The sequence below is a fragment of the Pollicipes pollicipes genome, unplaced genomic scaffold (assembly GCF_011947565.3).
Source record: "Pollicipes pollicipes isolate AB1234 unplaced genomic scaffold, Ppol_2.1 Scaffold_3087;HRSCAF=3621_pilon_pilon_pilon, whole genome shotgun sequence".
NCBI classification, from domain to species: Eukaryota; Metazoa; Arthropoda; class Thecostraca; order Pollicipedomorpha; family Pollicipedidae; genus Pollicipes; species Pollicipes pollicipes.
The window spans coordinates 14,152,191-14,173,332 of record NW_023596225.1 but is presented as its reverse complement, the minus strand read 5'-3'; the positions used below and the strand labels follow the sequence as shown (position 1 = coordinate 14,173,332).

The 21,142-nt window shown below is 53.0% G+C and overlaps 2 protein-coding genes across 2 annotated transcripts; both read left to right on the top strand.

Annotated features, from left to right (window-relative positions):
* Positions 1-778: 778 nt before the first annotated feature.
* Positions 779-3,050, top strand: LOC119089405 (clotting factor B). The gene is made up of 2 exons (XM_037212072.1): positions 779-1,063; positions 1,325-3,050. Exons 1-2 carry the CDS (start codon positions 779-781, stop codon positions 1,805-1,807), a joined length of 768 nt encoding a protein of 255 aa, XP_037067967.1. The 3' UTR covers positions 1,808-3,050.
* Positions 3,051-9,219: 6,169 nt separating this feature from the next.
* On the top strand, positions 9,220-16,514 carry LOC119089404 (PE-PGRS family protein PE_PGRS26). The gene is made up of 2 exons (XM_037212071.1): positions 9,220-9,331; positions 16,105-16,514. Exons 1-2 carry the CDS (start codon positions 9,235-9,237, stop codon positions 16,512-16,514), a joined length of 507 nt encoding a protein of 168 aa, XP_037067966.1. The 5' UTR covers positions 9,220-9,234.
* Positions 16,515-21,142: the final 4,628 nt, after the last annotated feature.

Below are 21,142 nucleotides of genomic sequence, written 5' to 3'. Positions count from 1 at the left end.
TCGCACTGAAATAACCTCCCGTGGCCATGCTGGCCATTCATGGTGTCTGGAGCTTCGCCAGCCCATGCGCAGGCAAATGCGGCTGGCCTTCCATTAGACCTTCTGGGCCTCTGTGGCTTGGCGACACGCGCAAGAGCTGTCTCAGACTGTTGATCGTAAACTCCAGCAATCTCTTTTCTTGGGCACTTGACTGACACGCGAGTGTTTCATCTCATGGCTTAAGATCATGCCTCGTGTGGGAAAGCTCCCTTTTGTTCGGTTGAAGGTCCTTTCAAGCATTTACACCTGTTTGAGGACATTGAACACACCTTTCAGACTCTCCAGACACCCCCATAAATCCAACCCAGCCCGAATCATAATCATCGTTATGTTTTTTCCCCTACTTGGTAGGTTATGGTGGTAAAGCAGCGTCTTCTCTAAATGCGACACCGTATACCTCCCCCAGATACGTAAAACGTTTAACGTCTTGCGTGCGATGGGCTGTTAACACTTGTCCAAGGTGACGGCACGGGATTTGCAATCAAACGCATGCCACGTGGTTTTGAGCACCATGACGAGCTGACTAATCCGCTGTGACTCTTGTAAGGCCGCGTATTATTAACCTTCTGTGTTATCAGCATTAGCCAGGCTCCGCCGGTTTACGACGGCTGACGTCACAGTGACGGCATTGCCCGCGGCTGGGGCCGCCCCGCCATTTCTCTTTTCCGATGATCGGAGTCGGCGTCCGGTCAAAAGCGCGCGCGCGCGAGCGTCAATCATCACTCAGCATCGTACAACCATGCGGCTCGTGCTGCTTCTCGTCTGCGCAGCGTTCGTCGACGCCTCGCCGATCCTGTTCGGCGGCGGCGAGGACTGCACTTCGTCGGACGGCCGCAAGGGGCGCTGCGTATCCGCCAACGCCTGTCCTCGGGTGACTGGCCGCGTGCAGCCCTCTTGCGTTCAGCCGTGCGGCTTCCGGCACGGCCAACTGCAGATCTGCTGCCTGCCTCCCAAGCCGGCGGCGCCGGCCCCAGTGGCGCTTCGCTGTGGCGTGGCCGGCGCCGACAACTCCCGCGGAGCCCCGGTGCGTAACGTGGCGTTCGGCCGGGACGCGGCGGAGAGCCGTTGGCCGTGGCTGGCGCTGCTGGGCGTGCAGGAGCCGGCTGGACCGCGCTGGCTGTGCGGCGGCGCACTGCTGAGCCCGCGCCACGTGCTGACGGCCGCGCACTGCGTGCCGGCCGACGCGAGCCAACTGCTGGTGCGCCTGGGCGAGCACGAGCTCGGCACGACTTCGGACGGCGCGCACCAGGACCGTGCCGTGGCGCGCACCGCCGTGCCGCCGCAGCGGCGCGCCAGTCACGACGACCTGGCCGTGCTCGAGCTGGCGTCACCGGTCACGCTGGGGCCGCGCGTGCGGCCCGTCTGCCTGCCGGACCCGAAGGTGCGGCTGGTAGGCCGGGACGCACAGGTGGCCGGCTGGGGTCGGCTGGCGTTCGCCGGCGACACGGCCGTCGTGCTGCAGGAGGCGCGGCTGCGTGTGGTGCCGCTCGACACCTGTGAGTCCGCCTATCGACGTCTGGCCAGCTTCACCGACAGCTTCCCGGGCGGCTTCGGCACCACCAAGCTGTGCGCCCAGGACCCGGAGCGACGCGGCGCCGACGCTTGCCAGGGCGACTCTGGCGGCCCGCTGATGGCGCAGGCCGCTGACGGCACGTGGTCCATCGTCGGCGTCGTGTCGGCCGGCGTCGGCTGCGGCAATCCCGACTTCCCCGGCCTCTACACGCGCGTGGCCAGCTACCTGGACTGGATCCACGAGCAGATGACGTGACGTCGCACGGGAGGGTTTGACGTCATCAGGGATTGGCTCCTGACGGCATGACGTCACTGGACCGGCTCCGTCCGTGGAAACAGCCCTGCATGTCAGTGCGCTGCAGGTTTTATTGTTGGTATGTTGGGCGGTTTGCGGCTTACATAAGGAACGGTTATTGATGGCTGACGTATTCAGCTTTTATTGTTGCCCCAGACGAACAACTCCATGCCAGCGATTCCAACTATGTTCTCAAGCCTGGCACTTCAGCGAATTTAGTGATAGTTGGTGTTAGATAGGGTTTTGCACCGCCAGCTAACAGGGTGATCTCAAGATGATCTTTTTAAGGCCGTTATATTTGCATCAAATGTTTGCATGGTGAGGTGTGTTAAGCTATGGGCCAATTTTTATTGTGATATCAAAACACTTTTGGAAACTTTGACTTCAACGCTATCAAACAAAACGTCAGTATCACACCTGAAACATAATGTCACTATCACACCCCAAAACATAACGTCACTATCACACCCCAAAACATAACGACAGTATCACACCCCAAACATAACGCCAGTAAAACACCCAAAACACACAGATGCTTAACTTGTTTCTACAGTGTCTTTAATCACCCGTTTTGCCCACAAAGACTGACGCATTGCTGGCGATGGGGTGCAGATGGTCCCGCTCTAGCTGACAGGAAATCCTGACAATGGAGAGCACATCGTTAATGACGTCATCTGCTGTATACACCTTTTGGATGACAACTTAATACTCGTCTACCCAAGACGCTTTCATATGACGTGATGCGGCTCCATTGCATGTTCTTCGTCGAGTATGTATCTGTGTAAATGTTGTTATGCGTCCACGAATTGAATGCACATGTGTTTTGCCTTAAGTTATGAAGCTAGTATTCTATGAAGTGGCATTGTAGTAATGTGTATTTATCTAGGGAGTAAATAGGTAAATAGCGCTGCAAGACGTACTTATTTGAAAATGTATTGGAGCGTATCTGGTAAATGTGTATGTGCCCAATATGCGACATGCCAGAAAGGACGCAAATTTTTACACGTCTCTTGCATGTTGCATTATTCACACATACGATAGTTTGTGTATAAGTGCATTTGTGTGCGCGTAAAAATGCAGGGATGATGTTTCACTGAGCTAATCAGATTGAGTTCCGACGGGATTTGGGCATTATGCAGCCCCATTTTTCACATTCTTCGTGTCACGTATTCACACATGAAGTGCGAATAAATAAAAATGTTTTGGCCGACTTTTTGTGGTTGCGCTGCTTAACGTTCGAGCGTTCAAGTAGGTGGCCAGTCGGATACAGGATGCTGAAAAGATACCTACGTTTCTCCGCGATGCTACGATTCGGAGATTGGGTGAGGCGCGGTGTCAAATTGATGACTGGAGTGGACGATTTGACCGTAAATGGTGTTTCTAAAGGGGAGATCGCGGAACAGATCTACTCATCGAGCATTGGGGACATTAAGTCATTTTAGCACAGATGTAGGAGGCACGTCCTCTTCCGCATTCCCAGTGGTTAAACCCACACAAACAGGCATACATAGTGCAAATGGGGATGACAAAAGAGCATACGCGCTCCTTAACCCGGTCTCCTTAACTCCTTAACTCCTTAACCCGGTCTCTTTAACTCCTTAACTCCTTAACCCGGTCTCTTTAACTCCTTAACTCCTAAACCCGGTCTCGCACCGCCGGCCCCGGTAATTCTGCCGACTAGCTGCACTAGGCCGAAGACATTCGGCCCCTATGAGTCAAGCTCTGTTCAACTAAACGTATTTGGGCAGTGGACGCGTCAAAGATGCAGGAATCTGTTCCTTAGCCTGCAAACATGCGGCCCTTAACAATGCTTCCTTGAACAGGTCATGCAGCGGGCCGTTCACGCGACGACGGTTGGGAGTCGTTCATGGCCGGCGGCACTGCCAGGCGGCGGGCCGACATTCCACACGGCCACACGGCTCGCGCCGGACGGTCCGCAGGGCCGCTGCCGGCGCGTCGGCCGCGCCAGGAATTAGGTCCGCCTGCCGCCCGTCGGTCGCAGTCTATGGGTAATCGATGGATGCGTGTCTGCCTCGTGCATGCCGACGACCAGCGGCCGGGCCGACACGCGGTGTGCGCGGCCATGTGTGCCGTGCGCTGTGTACTGGATACCGACCTCAGCGACGCCGCTCGACCGGTGTCGACAGGACCGGGCCCTGTCGGCCGAGGACCGCCGGCTGCCTCGGGCGAGCGCCGTCCGACTGGTGTCGACAGGACCGGGCCCTGTCGGCCGGGGACCGCCGGCTGCCTCGGGCGAGCGCCGCTCGACCGGTGTCGACAGGACCGGGCCCTTTCCGCCGAGGACCGCCGGCTGCCTCGGCGAGCGCCGCTCGACCGGTGTCGACAGGACCGGGCCCTGTCGGCCGGGGACTGCCGGCTGCCTCGGGCGAGCCCCGTCCGACCGGTGTCGACAGGACCGGGCCCTGTCGGCCGAGGACCGCCGGCTGCCCCGGGCGAGCGCCGTCCGACCGGTGTCGACAGGACCGGGCCCTATCGGCCGAGGACCGCCGGCTGCCCCGGGCGAGCCCCGTCCGACCGGTGTCGACAGGACCGGGCCCTGTCGGCCGGGGACCGCCGGCTGCCCCGGGCGAGCGCCGTCCGGGTGCGAAGGAGCACGCGCCCAGGCGGGGTTAGACGCTGGAACAGCAGGCAAAGTAAAGCCGAAGACGTAGTATCGGTCTATCAGGAACCGTTGGAGCCTTGCAGCTCGCATGAGGTGACAAGCCCCGCCGTTGATATGGCAAATCGTAAAGTCAGTCGAAACGGTGCAGCCCGAATAGTGTGGCGGAAAATGTCAGTCGGTCCGGTTATCACCAAGTCGTTCAATATCAACCGGCTTTAAGTTGTAAAATGGTGCACCCCGAGATCCAAGTCCATTGGCGTTCCAAGTCCTGGTGAGGGTGGCCCCTTCCTCCAGTCGAACAAAAGAGGCGCCCCAAACTCAAGTAGATGATTTCCAATACACTGCAACGCACTGCAGTGCTCCGTCCCAAGGACTGTGAGGCACCTGCGCCCAAGGCGTCATGGAATAACGTCTCCAAATTTCGTCCGTGGGGGACTCTTACAATGAGAAGAGTGGCACCCGCTTACGTAGGTGGAAGTCCACCCCAGTCCTAGATAATAGCGCGTCCATAAACGTAGCAGGGTAGTCAACAAGCCGCGTAGGTACATATACGGGCACAAGCGTACGTAACATGCCTCCGTTCAGGTATTTAGGGCGCCTAGCTCGAGACAAATATCAAGCCCAGACGTATGGGGAGCCCGGGTGCTACAGCCGGGCGTCTTCATAGTACACGGATGTCCAGTGGTCAGATAAACGGTCGCCGCGGACAAACAGCAGTGCAGAACCTCCAAAGCTCGGCAAGAGAGCTCTCTAAACCCAATCAGACGTGCACTCAAGAGACCAGGCGAGCATCCCGAACCTGGTTGGTTTGGCAGCAAACCTGAGTACAAACCTAGACGTTCTGAAGCACTGCCTTGAAGATAAGTCAAGCTTACATAAGTTTCAAATGCATGCATTTGTGATGTCCATTGGTGACCATATGAGGATTTTGGGCATTTTAACGCACATGGACAACATCCTAAGCCTCGTCTATCAGATTGTCTTAAAAACATGTATTTAAGACTATCTGACGACTCAAACTAGCCTGTGAGATTTTCACCTGAACCCGACCTACGGTTCAAGAGTTGCATCAACCTGGCATTTTGAGGAAGCTGCGACAGAGGGCTTTCAACAGTCTCTTCCTCCTACAAGGATAAAGGGAACGTCACAGACTTGGTCACTTTGGGATCCAAAATAGCACATTTATCTCTCCTCTTGTTTTATTGCGAAAATGGTGACCTATTGTTCACTTGACCTCAGGTTACGTGACTCCGTTTCACCTACAGCAGTGCAATACATAACCTATGTCAGCGCAAAATGAGCTCAGGCCTATCATCTTTAGCTCATTTAAGTGTGGGATATAACTTATATATTACAATTAGAGAGATGCAATTACACCACTCACCATGTCTGTCTCCGACCTGACTCAATCGGAGAAAATAGTCCTTGCATCTCCATATCAGGCACCGTGCTGCAAACGCATTACGCGTGAACTGCCGTCAAATCATCGAGCTGCCGTCAAATCATCGAGCTGCCGTCAAATCATCGAGCTGCCGTCAAATCATTGAGCTGTCGTCAAATCATCGAGCTGCCGTCAAATCATCGAGCTGCCGTCAAATCATTGAGCTGTTGTCAAATAATCGAGCTGCCGTCAAATCATCGAGCTTCCGTCAAATCATCGAGCTGCCGTCAAATCATCGAGCTGCCGTCAAATCATTGAGCCGTCGTCAAATCATCGAGCTGCCGTCAAATCATCGAGCTGCCGTCAAATCATCGAGCTGCCGTCAAATCATCGAGCTGCCGTCAAATCATCGAGCTGCCGTCAAGTCATTGAGCTCCGTCAAATCATCAAGCTGCCGTCAAATCATTGGGCTGCCGTCGAACAATTGAGCTACCGTCAAATGAGCTGCCGTCAAATGCTCCCTGCCAGCAAAAACACAACTCAAGAAGAAGGAAAACGTTCGGAACATCACCGCGGCTACCCAGCTTCAATGTTTAGGATGCACTCACTGAGGCAGAGGGCCGCTCCTCCGGGTCGTTCTGAGAGTCATCGTTACCAGCTATGCCGAACGGAGTATTTGCAGGCTCTGAGAGCGCTCATCAGCATCATGGCTTTTGAAAGTCACACCGTTGGGCTTCTGTCGACTTTCGCGGCTTCCGCCGCCATCATTGCCATCACAGGCGCTTCTGCTCAGGCGACGAGTCAACAAACTGTTAACCGCACGGGATCAAAAGTCGTGTTAAGGATGGCACTGCTAACATTATATATACATACATATATATATATATATATATATATATATATATATATATATATATATATATATGTATATATATATATATATATATATATGTATATATATATGTATATATATGTGTGTGTGTGGGTGTGTGTGGGTGTGGGTGTGGGTGTGGGAGTGGGTGGGTGGGTGTGGGTGGGTGTGTGGGTGGGTGTGTGGGTGTGGGTGTGAAGTGTACTCATACGAACAGTAGTGCGTCTTGATGAGGTCCGTGATTTGGGCATTCAATTCAGGAGCCAGATGCGATAATAAGGTTTGAACAACACTGGCACTACGCTTTGTGACGGCGGACGTTACGTTTTGTGACAGTTGACGCTTTGTAACGCTTTATGACTGTTACAGCAATATTCCTCACCCTAGGTCACGAGGCAACCCACCCGGCACCTCCCCCCCCCCCGCTCATCTCCCCTCAACCGCACGGTCAAAGAGGTTTCAGACGGGATTCTGATTGGCAGCCCTTTAAGATTTGAAGCCCTCTCAAGGAGAATATTCTGCCTGCGGCGCGTACCCGCTTAAGACGCAATACGCGATATTACGCAAGTTCGGTGCAATGTATAATTGTAATGCTGAAAAATACGCCGAGCTGCAAGGAAACTTGTTCATGGTTCAGTAAGCAAGCACACGTACGAATGAAAAGTGTCAATATGGCGGTATGGAGGCGGCTCAGGCCTGCAGTGGAGAGTCGACGGTCTTGGCGGAGGCCAATCACCATGATATGTGGCGAGACTTAGAAGGAGCGGGATCTGAGAAGCTCGATATAGGGCTCCGAGAGACCCAAAGACACGACTGGCACCCTTAGCAAATAATCTAGTGGCTCAAATTGACAGACTTGTGCTTGGCTCCGGCGAACTAAGATCAAATTCCGGAATCGATCCTGGTTTGGCCTGAATTGGGGTTTGGTTGATTGGCTGCTCGGTCAAATCGGAGTCGGAAGCGGTCCTTACAGTTTCCAGCAGAATCCGGGTACATTTGATTCCACTAAAAAAAAGCTGGTTCACAAAATGCTCAGCCACAATCTTTGTGATATCATCGCCAGCTTGCCAATCCCAATGACAAGATCAGCTTGGCAATGATCAGCTATTATTAGATAGGTACGCAAATTTGTGAATCATCTCTTCAGGTTAAGGGGATTTAAAGGGCTAGGTTTGCGACGCTGGAGTTGTCAAGAACCCAAAAATCACCACTTTGAAATGCAAGAATGTTTACCCCATTACCCTGAGCCTGCCGATGTCTCGAAATGGCTCGGAGGTATTACGATTCGTACACGAGGACATCCATTTAAAAATCGTTTTGCGAAACGCTGGTTGGATGTTCCGTTTGCCTCAATGGGCAGTTGGTAAAGTGCTGGCGTTTTTCCACCCATTACAATTAACTAAAAGGCTCTGATTCTGGGCGAGGTGAATTTATGCATTCTCACACATTGCCTGCATTGACATACACATAGCATGCATATCACTGCTTATTCATTTACTGTCTGCCCCGAGGCCCGGATCAGATCAGATCCGGATTCGGATCCATTTGATTTGGTTTGGATTCAGAACAGATTTCACCCAACTGAGATCAAGCACCAGCCCGCAAATGAGCGTCGTAAGATACTGACGCGTGGGACATCATAGGTTGCATAACACTGATATTGAGCCCCAGCTTCGCGGTATGCCCTGACTGGAGATGGGGAATCAAAGCAGCATGATTCAAATTTGGCGTGGATTTAGATAGATTTGAAAGTTGTGAATCTTCGAATCGTCACAATAAACAGTCAAGCCGTCACTCAGGGTTTAAAGTTGAGAGAAATGCACTGCATCCCAAAGGTCATCATATAAATAAGTTATCAAATGTGCTCAATATTTTCTCGGCTCACATTTCCTTCTTTTAAACGAAATGTAGCATGCCATGTTGGTTTTACATCCAACTAGGTCTTCCTCCGTTCTTTGTGTTATCGACATTGCATTGGCTTAAGATTTTAATGCAAAGGTTCAAAACATTTTTAGATATATTCGAATACTAAATCCGAATCCAAATCCGTATCCATCTAACATAAGATTTGAATAATATTTGCCGCGAGGCCTCGCGCTAGCTCCAATTTATGAAGTGGCCGCTGTCACCAAATCACGAGGGAGCGCCTTGAATGAAGGGATCAGTGCCTCATGGGGTTCAGAATCCCACGCAACACTGACGATCCACACGAAATGTGAACGTGCTGACCACGTGAGCCAAATCCAAATAAGCCTGTTTAAATCACACCGAGCACGCACCATGTGCCCTTACCAGGCTTTTGGCGCCACCACACCAACACCGAAGGCTGGTGAGCGGGTGCCCCCCCCCCCCCCTCCCCATCGTCGTTCGCCGCCCCCAGTGGTGTCCATTATTCACGTGCTCTGTTTGTGAGCGCCGCCGCCGTGGCGGCCACATTCCAGTCCAATCAATGGCGGCGCCTGCCGCGGCCGAGCCGGCGGGGTCAGTGTTCGCGTGACCTGAGGTCCGACAGCATGGGTGTGTGCGCCAGCAGCGACGCCGGCGGTGTGGTGTCACCGGGTCCCGGCTCCAGACAACCTGGGGCCACGGCCAACGGAGGGGAGGACGCAGGTGAGGTCACCGGCTAGAAAAGGTCACGAATGGGAGGGGAGGACGCAGGCGAGGTCACCGGCTAGAAAAGGTCACGAGTGGGAGGGGAAGACGCAGGTGAGGTCACCGGCTAGAAAAGGTCACGAGTGGGGGGGGGGGGGAGGACGCAGGTGAGGCCGCCGGCTAGAAAAGGTCACGAGTGGACGGGAAGGACGCAGGGGAGGTCGCCAGTCAGATAAAGTGACGAAGGGGGGAGAGGGCGCAGGTGAGGTCACCGGCTAGAAAAGGTCACGAATGTGAGGAGAGGACGCAGGTGAGGTCACCGGCTAGAAAAGGTCACGAATGGGAGGGGAGGACGCAGGCGAGGTCACCGGCTAGAAAAGGTCACGAATGTGAGGGGAGGACGCAGGGGAGGTCACCAGCCAGATAAAGTGACGAAGGGGGGAGAGGGCGCAGGTGAGGTCACCGGTTAGATTAGGTCACGGATGGGAGGGGAGGACGTAGGTGAGGTCATCAGCCACATCAGGTCGGGGAGATCGGTCAGGGAGGGGAGCAAACAACTGGGGACACCGGGATAAAGCATAGTGGCTGATGCTACGCAGTTTCACTAATGTATAAAGCATAGTGGCTGATGCTACGCAGTTTAACTGGCGGATAAAGCATAGTGACTGATGCCACGCAGTTTCACTAGTGGATAAAGCATAGTGGCTGGTCGTGCGCAGTTTCGCCAGTGTATAAAGAATAGTGGCTGATGCTACGCAGTTTCACTAGTGGATAAAGCATAGTGGCTGGTAGGGCGCAGTTTCACTAGTGGATAAAGCATAGTGGCTGATGCTACGCAGTTTCACTAGTGGATAAAGCATAGTGGCTGATGCTACGCAGTTTCACTAGTGGATAAGGCATAGTGGCTGATGCTACACAGTTCCACTCGTGGATAAAGTGGGCGCCTGCGCCTCAACTGCGGGGTCGAGATCGAGCGGTGTTCTGTTCTCGGCTCACTAGCAGTGCGGGGTGATCGAGATCGAGCGGTGTTCTGTTCTCGGCTCACTAGCAGTGCGGGGTGATCGAGATCGAGCGGTGTTCTGCTCTCGGCTCACTAGCAGTGCGGGGTGATCGAGATCGAGCGGTGTTCTGTTCTCGGCTCACTAGCAGTACGGGATGATCGAGTTCGAGCGATGTTCTGTTCTCGGTTCACTAGCCGTGAGTTGCCTCAAGCCGCTGTCATCCATTGTCTGGATTTAAAACGTGCCTGCAATCGGCAAGGGTGTGTGGCAGGGTGACTGGTATGCACCTGTACTCACTGGCGTGTACTCGCCTGTGCCTGGTGTGCACCTGTACTCACTGGCGTGTACCTGCCTGTGCCTGGTGTGCACCTGTACTCACTGGCGTGTAAATGTTTTCGGAGTGATGCCCCAGTGTACATCTGTACCATGTGCTCGCCATTGGATACGTTTCAGGTAGTCAGCATGCAGTTTGTTACAGCTGTACTATAACTGTAAGATAACGAATACGGCATTTCTAAAGAACTCAGGACATGGAGCAATTCACAAATTAGACGCCGCACTGCAATACTGATTTAGACATGCATCCATCCTTGGTCCGGACATGCCAATGACCGCCTGGTGCAACAAGCTCATGCAGAGCAGCAGACAGGAATTTGCGGTACACATCGAGCTGAAACGCAATTCCGTGTTTACAAACTCCTCACCGTCAATGACCTAAATTATTGGCGCTGATGCTAGAGGAAACCCTCTTCGTTGGCTTTACTCTAAATCGAGGCTTTGAGCCTCAGTTTCTTGGGCCGGAATTGAGTCATCTGACAAAACCTGAATGGAGTAACCACTTAGTATCACGTCAGTTAATAAGCCGGTGGCGTCAATAAAGACTCCGCACACCGAGTTTTGCATCATGGAATTTCAAAGCCGCAACAGATTTCATTAAGCTTTTTCATCGCGTTCCAAGAATAAGCAATACCTAAAGCTTGGGTAGAAAGCTGCCCAATCCGCCGTCAGTCCGGACTTAGTGCGCTGTTCACGACCTTTATTACTGCCGCGGGCTGGGAGCGGCAGGGCTGGGACCCGGTCCACGTCGTCTGGACAGGCGCTGACGGACGTCCGATGGCTGCCGCATGACACGCTCCGTCACGCTTTTCCGGCACGATTGGCCTTTAGAGGCAACGGTAGGGAACAGGGACGCGTGAAGATAGGTGCGACCAGCGCCTGTGCGCCACGCTACCGTTTGCGGCAGCGTTCTTAAAATTTGCGCAACGAAATGCAAGTAGCCGGCTTTTTGCACTGAAACCAGCTTCCTTTCGGCAGTATGCAGGCGCTTTGGTGGGGCTCCCGCCAGGGAAGGTGGCACTCAAACCGGCTTCCTTTCGGCAGTGCGCTGACGCCCTGGTGGGGCTCCCGCCAGGGGAGGGACACCCAAGCCAGCTTCCTTTCGGCAGTGTGCAGACGCTCTGGTGGGGCTCTGCCAGGGGAGGGGCACCCAAGCCAGCTTGTGACTGATGCACGCAGCTTGTTCTGAATGCCAGGCCGTTTAGGTAATGAAATCTGAAGCGACGGGTGGGAAAGAACGGCAGATGTCCGTCAGAGAGGATGGTGGATGTCGGTCAGAGAGTGCTGCAACGCTCTTACCTGCGTCGGCAGTTAAAGGACACCGGAGCCAGCGATCCGTCGGCGGTCACCGCTCTGCCGGTGACGCACTGCCAGCAGCCGGCGCAGCTCACCCCGGCCGCGGACCCGCTCACCCCGGCCCACGCTCAACCGCAGCCACTGTAGATCACCCCGGCCGCGGAGCCGCTTACCCCGGCCCACGCTCGACCGCAGTCACTGTAGCTCACCCCGGCTGCAGAGCCGCTCACCCCTGCCCACGCTTCATCGCAGTCACAGAAATCCGTCGTCAAACCATGGCGGCCCGACAAGCCAATGCGGTCGGTCAGCATACACTGAAATTTGTATGATCCGCAGCGTGTCACACACACAAACACACACACACACACACACACACACATATATATATATATATATATATATATATATATATATATATATATGTGTGTGTGTGTGTGTGTGTGTGTGTGTGTGTGTGTGTGTGTGTGTGTGTGTGTGTGTGTGTGTGTGTGTGTGTGTGTGTGTGTGTGTGTGTGTGTGTGTGTGTGTGTGTGTGTGTGTGTGTGTGTGTGGTGTGTGTGTGTGTGTGTGTGTGTGTGTGTGTGTGTGTGTGTGTGTGTGTGTGTGTGTGTGTGTGTGTGTGTGTGTGTGTGTGTGTGTGTGTGTGTGTGTGTATGTTTGTGTACGAGCGTGAGTTTTACGTGTTGTCTCCAAGACATCAGGTACGGAATCGGAAGAGCGTTCCACTCACATGGCGCCAGGCCTAGTTGTCAAAGGTGTTCAAAGTGCTGAAAAGCGCAAGGATTTAGATAATGCATATTTGTATAATATGCCAGCATTCGCTACGGAAGCATTGGTAACTACCTCGCCATCTATCACACCCTGCGCTTTTTGGCCGCTGAAAATAATCGCGAATTTTGGGCGTCCCCAGGTCATCGGAAGCCTTGAGTATAGGGGGTGGAATACAAAAACGGCCAGACGAGTTGTGCCGCTGTATTTAAAGCTAACGCCGAAAGCTACAGCGCTTGGTAGCAGTTTGACAACATGTTAATTCAGGCATAAGCCGTTTCCACGAAGCTACCCACCGGTGTGCGACGTTAGTGGTAGGCTATATGGCATTTATTTTATTTTGGCCTAAATACTGGATCCACATTGATGAGTTATACTATGGGTCGATACTTATTGCACAAAAAACGTGCTTGGATATATCTTCACAATTTTTCCAAGGGGATAATTTCTACTTGCACTTTGTTTTTTCCCCGCATAGTGAGGGTGGTATGTCACTTATGAATCATGCAGGATTCTACAGATTGCGCCACCCCAAATCTGGCAACATGGAGAACTCTTATAAATAATGCAGAATTTTACAGTTTGCGCAGCCCCAAATCTGACAACAGGGAGAACTTGGAAGACCTTGAAAATAAACCTCAAGGAAATAGCCACAAACAGTATGAGAGGTTGATATACAGATATCAACGGGCCAGATTGAAGAAGCCGTCGCCTGCCACGCCGAGCATTGCATCAAATCGTGGACGGACTGGTGATGCCGTCAATGCGATGGAGTCAGGCTATTGATCCGGATGATCCGGATGATCCGGCCTAATGTGGATGATCCGACTTTTTGTGTAAAACGCGGCGGTAGCTAACACACTGGCGCCGCTTTAACGAGTTCAAAAACTGGACAACTTTTGTGCACGCGCTAAAACATGGAAAAGGAAGCCTGTCCAATATCCCAGTATTCGTCATGTAACAGGATGTTTGGGGGATATTTTGCCGTAAAAAATATGCTTAAATGCTATCAGCTGAGTCTGACGAACCCTGCATTGCGCGCTGGTAAACCGTTCAAATAGCAACAGATGTATCAGTATATACAGAACGATTGCGCCGCCTGCCTGATTGGACAGCCGCAGCTTCCAAGAGCAAGGGCCGATGCAGCCAAATGTAGACTGGACGCGAAGGCCATGCAGTACACGAGGATCGAAAGCCTGCTGCTCAGAGGTGATGAGGACTGACTGTGTGCTCCATTGAATCAGAATATTTGCATTTGCATCATTGTGCCTAATATGGTGGTAGTGGCAGTAAGAGATGGGGTAATTCGCACCTCACCCCAACTGTACAACTCTGGAATATTTCGGAAAAGGTCACGCACACGTAGCAGCTTGATAACCTAATGACATATTTCAACAACTAAATTGCAAAATGAAATTTGTGTACATACCTCGTTCCCGTATCTACCTTAAATTGCCGCACATGACAACAGTCAATCATCTAGGGGACTTCACATACAGAATAATCTTGCCTAATTCACGTACTTCTCGTGGTGTCTCAGCCATATGCCCGGCGCCATTCACAGTCCATTCCTATGTTGTAATATATCGGCTGAACCCAACTGTTACCTTTCCACTTTCCCCGACATTCCTTAAGACCTAAATTTTAAAGAGCTTTCCGCTGAGCTTAAGTCTTGGTAGACAACTGCAGCGCAATGAAAAGTTACAGCTAATTAAGTCAGATAATTGCTGCACGAATGCTAGACCACTACAGTAAGCTGAGACCAAGGGCAGCTCAACCAGCGCGATTGGGTGATACTTCTGGCAGCACGCATCTTGCGGTGCTGCCAAATCTGCATTCAAGCCCGACCGATACCCGTTGTGTTTGTGTCCCGATGCGCTGACGCAGGCCATGAAGTCCTTTATCAAGGGGATATACCGGGGATTGCAGTCACCGGGCAGTGGTCCGCCCAACACCGGGTAATGGTCCGCCCAACACCGGGCAATGGTCCGCCCAACACCGGGCAATGGTCCGCCCAACACCGAGCAATGGTCCGCCCAACACCGGGCAATGGTCCGCCCAACACCGGGCAATGGTCCGCCCAACACCGAGCAATGGTCCGCCCAACACCGGGCAATGGTCCGCCCAAAGTGAAGGAAGTCGGACCACAAATGTCAGATCTCTGGACTTTGAAGAAAATCCAAGTAGCTTTTCCGGAGGGTAGTTTGTCTTAGAACAGTCTTTGGGATAATTTGAAGGTAAAATCCAGTCGGGTTTTGAAAACAAAGACACCATTTTGGATTTGGCTCCCAAGCCGGTATTGCCCCCTCTTCCCTTCAAAGTGGCGTTCTGAAGCTGCCCCTCTCCTTTGATAACATGACATGAAATAAATGTTGCAAATTATTTGTTCTTATTAGGGCTTCCCTTATATTTCTCCAAAGAAGCACTTGGTATCTACTCTTACGTATTTTCAACCAATTTTTCAACTGATGCTATTTTCGTCACACAAATGTCGGCGACATTTCAATGTTGCAGTGATACGCGCCTTGAGCGCTGCGTATAACAATTATTTCATCGTGTGTGCGAACGCCGTGCCGCGCAGAACATGAACAAAATTACATCGGTGTGTTCATACGCTGCGTGGCAACACGTCGCTGCTACCCTGAACTGTATTTAGGGAGGCCCTTTCGGCTGGATGGTTAAAGAAATTGAAACATGGAAACGCACAGCCACACACAAACCCGAATAAACGATGGGATTTCCTGCAACAGGCATGGTTATTGGTACTTTCTTCGCTAATTTAACGCGGCAGCTACTGGGAACATTTTCGCCAATTTGTGCCTGCATTCATCTGCAGGTCATGGTGGGAGCAAAAGCCGATTCATTTAGGACTTCTGTGAGATTCAGAAAACGATGCACTCAATCTGAAGCCAGTGGTAGCGAAGTATAAGAGCGTGGTTTGGGAACATGCCACTGACGTGACCTCACCTCTTCGGGCCCACAGGTGCCCTGACACCCGCACCATGTGGCACGGACACACTGACCTCCCGCCGCTGTGACAAAGGTGTCCTGACACCCGCACCATGTGGCACGGACACACTGACACTCCCCCCCCCCCCGCTGCCGTGACAAAGGTATCCTGACACCTTCACCATGTGGCATGGACACACTGACCTTCCGCTGCCGTGAAAAAGGTATCCTGACACCTTTACCATGTGGCACGGACACACTGACACTCCCCCCCCCGCTGCCGTGACAAAGGTGTCCTGACACCTTCACCATGTGGCATGGACACACTGACCTTCCGCTGCCGTGAAAAAGGTGTCCTGACACCTTCACCATGTGGCGCGGACACACTGACACTCCCCCGCTGCCGTGACAAAGGTGTCCTGACACTCTGTTTTCCCGCAGGCGGGGTCAACCCGGCCGCCGAGCTCATCCCGTCCAACCCGTTCTCGGGCGGCGGTGGGGGTCTGCTGGGTCAGCCGCTGCCCCAGCTGGATAAACTGAAGCAGAACGGCTCGGAGGCCGCCAGCGGAGCCTTCGGTGGCATCAGAGCAGGAGCTAGTGACGCCATGGGACAAGCCAAAGGCGCGGCTGGCAATGCTATGGACTCAGCCAAAGATGCAGCTGGCAATGCTATGGACTCTGCCAAGAACGCGGCTGGGGATGCGGTAAACTCGGCTAAAGACGCGGCTGGGGACGCTGTAAACTCGGCTAAAGACGCTGCTGGGGATGCCCTGGACTCGGCTAAAGACGCGGCTGGAAATGCCATGAATTCGGCTAAAGACGCGGCTGGAGATGCCAATGAACTCGGCTAAAGACACGGCTGGAGATGCCATGAACTCGGCCAAAGACGCAGCCGGGAATGCTGTAAACTCGGCCCAAGACGCAGCCGGCGACTTGACGGGGAGCGCGGCGGCCGCCGTCGGTATGGGCGGCGGCGACACCGGAGGAGACGACGGAGGAGACGGTGGAGATGGCGGCGACTAAGGCTACCGCGGCGCTGCTGGGATGATGGGGGCGTGGGGAGAGGTGCGAAATTTGATCAAGTGGTTGACGTCGTCAGAGGGGTTTTGCGGATTTGGCGCCGATGGTGCCGTGAGGAAGCGGCTGATCGGCTGAAGCCTATCAGAATCGGCGTTTGAAAACAGCGGCTGTGGATGAATGTTGTCATCGGCATATGCAGACCATGCCCACCCAGCTAATGATATCTAACCCACCTCATAGGCTGATCTTAGATTTGGCATGGCCAGGCTGTGATGGCAAAGCTACTCACTCGGACATAACCGCACATGCGCCTCGAACATGCGCCTCGAACATGCGCCTCGAACATGTGCATTTATGCCGGTTAGCCAGACCATTACAGGGTTGAAAAAGATGGCCCAACAGCAGCAGAGCTGTTCGGTGGGAGCTCGGGCGCTCATGAGTCGGTTGCCTAGAAGTTATAAATAGAACTTTGATACTGTTAGCGCCGATCGATGCGGAGCCGGTGTGGCAGCCTGTACAGGCCTGCAGTAAGTTCGCGTCTGTGCAGATAATTCGCATGGCTCGCTGCCCAACGATGACGCAAATCGCAGAAAGATCGTGTGACTCGGCCGCTGCCTTTAATGACGCAAACAGACCCAGCTGTCGCCAGACGGCGCCCGTTGGCTCCATTGCGCCGTGGCAGCGCGGAGCGTGGGCGACTTGTTATGCCCGTTCGTCGTCCCGTCGCCGTGTGGACTGGACGGTCGATTGAGCAAACCCAATGGTATGGGACTGTGGGAACCCATAGCAGCAGCGGCCGCCTTCGGCGCGGCTCTTCAGGAAGCCGAATGTGTGGGGACGGGCTGTAGCGGGCATCAGCCTGGATCGACCTGTGATTGTTGACGTCGTTTTTTGTTTTGTTTAAGAAAGCGCTTCTGTTTTGTTTTCCGGTTGTTCACAATTCAGAATGAAATCGAATGCTCTATTTTATCCATTTAACGATAGTCTTTTGGGACGGAATGCTCTATTTTGATCGGTAAAGAAATTAGGATAAATAGAGAACCAGGAAATAAGATGATCGAAGCCCTCATGCAGAGTTTTTCAACCAATCGTTTATACGTAAAGCACACATAACGGAGATGAAAACGTTATTCACTGCATACAATGTCAAAGCTCTCATCAAAGTCACATGAATGTCTCGAGCATCAATGTCAAGCACTGCTCATTGTATATCATGTATGCAAGTCAGACTTATTACGTGAGTGGTACGTGAACTGAACTATTGAATAAATCAATACGCACGGCAGCCGTTGCATGTCCATGAAGCATGCCACAGTACGACGAACAGGAAGAAAGCTGTTGTCACCCCGATGTCTTTGTCCGGTTCAGATGGCTCTTAAAATATTGCAGTACAGTTACCAGCCTGTTATTCGGCTCATGCTCTATTTTCTTCCTTGCGAAAAATAGATACACGAATAATAAGTTTACTTTTTGTCGTTTCATTGCAATCGCGCATGCACAGCTACCCCGTAGCACGGACAAACTGATATAAAAAGGTAGGAAGGAAGTCACCTTGCAGGCAACATGGAGCGCCAACGCTTAGGTCTTTGTTGTCCTTCATGTGCACAATACGTCTTTCCAAGAACTTTTGCCGGATCCAGTTGTTCACAGACTACATCACTGCGAGATGTGATCACCAACTGTACCGCGAGAAGTTCTAATCCACAAGCAGGAATACTATGACTCATCGGACCTTAACCTACCTGTGGCGGTTATGCGTGCCCCAGATCTCCCTAGGGGCTCGACACGCCGCAAGGTCGTGTCAATTAGGGCTGGGTTTGAAAGGAATTAAATTTGCTCAAGCGCTCATAATGCGTAAGCTGCTTGTTCACTCGACCCGACTTAATGTGAACAGGCGAAGCCAGGGCGTGGCGTCTCAGAGACACGTCACTGCCCAATACCAGGCTCTAGCCAACCGAATACAGCGCAAATGCCATCAATTACTGAAGTCAGCTTATCAGCTGGCTTGTATCCTGTAACAATCGCCATCTGGAACACTCGGTAGACCCAACAACACAACAGCATCACCCTCAGAGGGGCGCTGTGTCCTTGGACCTAAGAGCCGTTTCGTGACCTGAACCTGCAAGGTGCCCGAAAGTTTCTAGATTTGGTGACGTCAGTGCACCCAGGACATTTCGCATCGATCCAAGTCCACAACAGGCCAGCTACGAGCGCACACTAATGGTGCACAGCATTCACAACAACATCGTAAACCAGAAGGCGACGGGCTGCCCCCGGTGGCGGGCTCCTGTAATATGCATGACTTAGCTACATAAAAAGTTCCCCTAATGCCAGAGAGCTTACAGGATATCAGAACAGCTTGTGGGTCTGCGCCAGTGCCCCTAATTCCAGAGAGCTCAGAGCATCGGAGCAGCTTGTAGGTCCGCGTCAGTGCCCCTAATGCCAGAAACCTCAGAGCATCAGAGCAGCTTGTGGGTCCGCGCCAGTGCCCCTAATGCCAGAGAGCTCAGAGCATCAGAGCAGCTTGTAGCTCCGCGTCAGTGTCCCTAATTCCAGAGAGCTCAGAGCATCAGAGCAGCTTGTAGGTCCGCGTCAGTGCCCCTAATACCTGAGACCTCAGAGCATCGAGCAGTTTGTGGGTCCGCGTCAGTGCCCCTAATGCCAGAGAGCTCAGAGCATCAGAACAGCTTGTGGGTCTGCGTCAGTGCCCCTAATGCCGAAGAGCTCAGAGCATCAGAACAGCTTGTAGGTCCGCGTCGGTGCCCTAATGCCAGAGAACTCAGAGCATCAGAACAGCTTGTAGGTCCGCGTCAGTGCCCCTAATGCCAGAGAGCTCAGAGCATCAGAACAGCTTGTAGGTCCGCGTCAGTGCCCCTAATGCCAGAGAGCTCAGAGCATCAGAGCAGCTTGTAGGTCCGTGTCAGTGCCCCTAATGCCAGAGAGCTCAGAGCATCGGAACAGCTTGTAGGTCCGCGTCAGTGCCCCTAATGCCAGAGAGCTCAGAGCATCAGAGCAGCTTGTAGGTCCGCGTCAGTGCCCCTAATGCCAGAGAGCTCAGAGCACCAGAGCAGCTTGTAGGTCCGTCAGTGCCCCTAATACCAGAGAGCTCAGAGCATCAGAACGCTTGTAGGTCCGCGTCAGTGCCCTTAATGCCAGTGAGCTCAGAGCATCGGAACAGCTTGTAGGTCCTTGTCAGCGCCCCTAATGCCAGAGAGCTCAGAGCATCGGAACAGCTTGTAGGTCCGCGTCAGTGCCCCTAATGCCAGAGAGCTCAGAGCATCAGAGCAGCTTGTAGCTCCGCGTCAGTGTCCCTAATTCCAGAGAGCTCAGAGCATCGGAACAGCTTGTAGGTCCGCGTCAGTGCCCCTAATTCCAGAGAGCTCAGAGCATCAGAAGCTTGTAGGTCCGCGTCAGTTCCCTTAATGCCAGAGAGCTCAGAGCATCAGAACAGCTTGTTGCGTCAGTGCCCTTAATGCCAGTGAGCTCAGAGCATCAGAACAGCTTGTTGCGTCAGTGCCCTTAATGCCAGTGAGCTCAGAGCATCAGAACAGCTTGTTGCGTCAGTGCCCTTAATGCCAGTGAGCTCAGAGCATCAGAACAGCTTGTAGGTCCGCGTCAGTGCCCCTAATGCCAGAGAGCTCAGAGCATCGGAACAGCTTGTAGGTCCGCGTCAGTGCCCCTAATTCCAGAGAGCTCAGAGCATCAGAACAGCTTGTAGGTCCGCGTCAGTTCCCTTAATGTCAGTGAGCTCAGAGCATCAGAACAGCTTGTTGCGTCAGTGCCCTTAATGCCAGTGAGCTCAGAGCATCAGAACAGCTTGTTGCGTCAGTGCCCTTAATGCCAGTGAGCTCAGAGCATCAGAACAGCTTGTAGGTCCGCGTCAGTGCCCCTAATGCCAGTGAGCTCAGAGCATCGAAGCAGCTTGTGGGGCCGCGTCAGTGCCCCTAATGTTATTGTTGGTAGTAGGAGACGTGGCTTCATCTTGCTGGTACCATTGTCTATTGAAGCTAACACGTCGATTTCGACGAATGGTGACTGGCTTGCAGTGTCACCATAGTGCAGAGTGCAGAGTGCAGAGTGTCCTGACTTATTTGGACACCTTTCCGTCGACGGTCTGGAACCGAAAGGGTCCAGTTGTCAGGTGAAGTCATGGAAACCCAAGCAGTCCATTTTGCTCTCAGCAAGGCATCTGGGCGACATGAGTTCGGGGCATTTGCTTCTTCAGAGGTGATTGCCAGTTCACAGTATCACTGGGGTAGAGCGGCACCTTGTCCAAAAACTAAACTAAAAATGCAGCTTGGTCCATTGCAGACTTAATCTGGATTCACCACCTGATTACCACCGGCACATTCGGGTCGTCACTTCCCTATCACCGCCTGATTACCACCGGCACATTCGGGTCGTCACTTCCCTATCACTGCCTGATTACCACCGGCACATTCGGGTCGTCACTTCCCTA